This window comes from Colobus angolensis, unplaced genomic scaffold (assembly GCF_000951035.1).
Source record: "Colobus angolensis palliatus isolate OR3802 unplaced genomic scaffold, Cang.pa_1.0 Scaffold185, whole genome shotgun sequence".
Lineage (NCBI taxonomy): Eukaryota > Metazoa > Chordata > Mammalia > Primates > Cercopithecidae > Colobus > Colobus angolensis.
In genome coordinates this window covers 1,202,306-1,205,905 of record NW_012114988.1, presented here as the reverse complement: position 1 = coordinate 1,205,905, position 3,600 = coordinate 1,202,306, and the positions used below count along the sequence as shown (strand labels likewise).

The window sequence follows — 3,600 nt, the reverse complement described above, 5'->3', positions numbered from 1 at the left end:
GCCCGGCCAACAGGAATAATATTTTAATGCAATTTTCTTTTTTGGGGGGTGTGGGGGAGAGGCAGTGTCTTACTCTGTGACCCAGGCTGGAGTGCAGTGGCGCAATCTTGGCTAACAGCAACCTCCACCTTTCAGGTTCAAGCGATTCTCCTGCCTCAGCCTCCTGAGTACCTGGGATTAGAGATGTGTGCCACCACACCAGCTGACTTTTTTTGTATTTTAGTAGAGACAGGGTTTCACCATGTTGGCCAGGCTGGTCTCAAATTGCTGACCTCAGGTGATCCACCTGCCTCGGCCTCCCAAAGTGCTGGGATTACAGGTGTGAGCCATTCCACCCAGCCAGCTATTGTCATTACAGTATTAATCACCCTGAGAGCCCTGCACAGTGGCTTATGTTCCGCATTTCCAGAGAAGGCAACTGGGACTTGGAAAGGTTACAGAATTGCCCAAAGGCACTGAGTTAGCCTGAGGGGAATGAGGATTCAAATTTGGTCCAGTGCTTGTTCTTTTAGCTACACTTTGCTGGCCACAAACAATACCTACTACATGGACTAAATTTCACATCTGTAGGATGGTTTCCACACATTTTTAAATTAGGGTGGGGGAGTAGATACTTTTAAGTGTCTTTTTTTCCCTTGGTCCAATTTTAAACATCTTTTTTTTTTTTTTTTTTTTTGAGATGGAGTCTCTGTCGCCCAGGCTGGAGTGCAGTGGCCGGATCTCAGCTCACTGCTAGCTCCGCCTGCCGGGTTTACGCCATTCTCCTGCCTCAGCCTCCCGAGTAGCCGGGACTACAGGCGCCCACCACCACACCCAGCTAGTTTTTTTGTATTTTTTTAGTAGAGACGGGGTTTCACCGTGTTAGCCAGGATGTTCTCGATCTCCTGACCTCGTGATCCACCCGTCTCGGCCTCCCAAAGTGCTGGGATTACAGGCTTGAGCCACCGCGCCCAGCCTAAACATCTTTTTTAAAGCCAGTTCATCTAACGCCCCTTAATGTCACAAAAATGAGAAATGCCCAGTGGCTACTTAAAAACAAGGATGTGGCTGGGCACAGTGGCTCACGCATGTAATCCCAACACTTTGGGAGGCTGAGGCAGGTGGCTCACCTGAAGTCAGGAGTTGGAGATCAGCCTGGCCAACATGGTGAAACCGCGACTCTATTAAAAGTACAAAAATCAGCGGGGCATACTGGCAGGCACCCATAATCCCAGCTAGTGGGGAGGCTGAGGCAGGAGAATGGCTTGAATCTGGGAGGCAGAGGTTGCAGTGAGCCAAGATTGTGCCACTGCGCTCCAGCCCGGGCAACAGAGGGACTCCATCTCAAAAAATAAAATAAAATAAAATAAAGTAGAAGAGACAATAAACAACTGAATGGGTAAACCAATAACACACCAGAAAATGAAAGATACTATGAAGAGTAAAGCAGAGACAGGGGAAAGAGACGAGGCTGTCTGTGTGTGCATATGTACATGAGTGTGTGTGTCTGTGTATGTACACACTGCTTGGAACAGCATGGTCATAGAAGACCTCATGGAGAAGGTAATCTTGAGCAGAGACCTACAGGAAGTGAAGGAAAGAGCTACACCGATATTTGCGAGAATATTCCAGGCAGGAGGAAGAGCCAATGCAAAGGCCCTGAGGCAGAAGTGGGTTTGGTGTATTTGCAGAACTGCATGGAAGTCAGTGTGGCTGGAGGAGAGAAGAGTGGGAGCCTATGGGGTCAGAGAGGTCACAGAGGGCCTAGTAGGTCATCAGACAGTTTTAACTTTCGCAAACTGTAAAGGGGGAGCCACTGGAGAGTCTGAACAGAGAAGAGAAGTCATCTGACTTCCATTCAAAAAGGATCATTCTGGCTGCTGTGTTGAGAAAATGTGGGCAGGAGTGGGGAGAAGAGATGGGAGACTAGAGTGATCATCGAGAAGAGAGGATGATTGGGACACGCAGTTGAGGTAGTGACCAAGGGGTAGCAATCATTCCACAAATTCTCAAGGTAGAGCTGACAGGACATCCCCTGTGGAGACGGCCTCACTGTGTCACCCAGGCTGAGCACAGTGCAATGGCAGCTCACTGCAACCTAGACTTCCCAGGATCAAGCAATCCTCCCACCTCAGCCTCCTGAGCAGCTGGAACTACAGGCATGCACCACCACACCCAGTGGCTAATTTTGGGGTATTTTTCTGCAGAGACAGTGTATTAATCCGTTCTCACACTGCTAATAAAGACATACCTGAGACTGGGTAATTTATAAAGGAAAGAGATTTAATTGACTTACAGCTCAGCATGGTTGGGGAGGGCTCAGGAAACTTACAATCACGGCAGAAGGAGAAGGAAACACATCCTTCTTCACATGGTGGCAGCAGGGAGAAGTGCTGAGCAAAAGGGGGAAAGGCCCATTATAAAACCATCAGATCATGGCTGGGCATGGTGGCTCACGCCTGTAATCCCAGCACTTTGGGAGGCCAAGCCGGGCGGATCACAAGGTCAGGAAATGGAGACCACGGTGAAACCCCATCTCTGCTAAAAATACAAAAAATTAACCGGGCGCGGTGTTAGGCACCTGTAGTCCCAGCTACTCAGGAGGCTGAGGCAGGAGAATGGCGTGAACCCGGGAGGTGGAGCTTGCAGTGAGCCGAGATTGCACCACTGCACTCCAGCCTGGGCGACAGAGCAAGACTCCGTCTCAAATAAATAAATAAATACAGACATACATACAGACATACATACATACATAAAACCATCAGATCTTGTGAGAACTCACTCACTATCATGAAAACAGCATGGGGACAGCATGGGGGTAACCACACTCATGATTCAATTACCTCTCACCAGGCCCCTCCCCTGACCTATAGGGATTATAGGAGTTACAATTCAGGATGAGATTTGGGTGGGCACACAGCCAAACCTTATCAGATGGGGTTTCACCACGTTGCCCAGGCTGGTCTCAAACTCCTGGGCTCAACACAACCTCCTGCCTTGGCCTCCCAAAGTGTTGGGATTATAGCCATGAGCCACCATGCCTGGCCTGAGTTTTTTTCACTATAGATTGCATTAAAATGTTTTTTATCTTGATGGCTGAGGTTTTGGCTGAGTCCGGCTCGCTGGCTGTCAGTGTCTCTAAGACTGTGGTGCACCAGGACTGGAACTCCGACCAGGTCTCCAAAGGGTTCGTTTCTGTCTGGGTGCACTTGAGGGTGAGGTTGTCAGGGAACAGATGGGGGTCTCACAGAGGCAAGGGTCTCAGCCCCACCATACCCACTCTGCTTTTTCTATAGGGAGGAGCAAGGAACTCTGGCCTCTTAGAGGTGGAACCAGCTCCAAAGATGTCTGGGGTGGGGATGTGACCTGGGGAGGGAGAAGCAAAGACTGCCAGAGTGACCTGGGTTTGCTGCCAATTAAGCCTGCAGGGCCCCTGTCCACTGAGCATGTATCTACTTAATGACAAGTCCTGGGGACACAGGGACAGTGCTGTCAACTCTGTGACTGTCCCCGGAGTAGGACACAACCTCTCCTGCCTTGCCCCTTTCAACAAGGCCCTCTGTATTTTCTTTCTTTTTTTTTTTTTTTGAGACGGAGTCTCGCTCTGTCGCCCAGCCTGGA

At 49.7% G+C, this 3,600-nt stretch overlaps 1 protein-coding gene across 1 annotated transcript in view; it reads left to right on the top strand.

Annotated features, from left to right (window-relative positions):
* The window catches only part of LOC105510266 (chymotrypsin-like elastase family member 2B), a 17,298-nt gene that overhangs the window by 2,767 nt on the left and 10,931 nt on the right, over nt 1-3,600 (top strand). Inside the window, 1 exon segment of the mRNA XM_011939948.1 lies at nt 3,081-3,166. Coding sequence (XP_011795338.1) covers nt 3,081-3,166 — 86 coding nt within the window.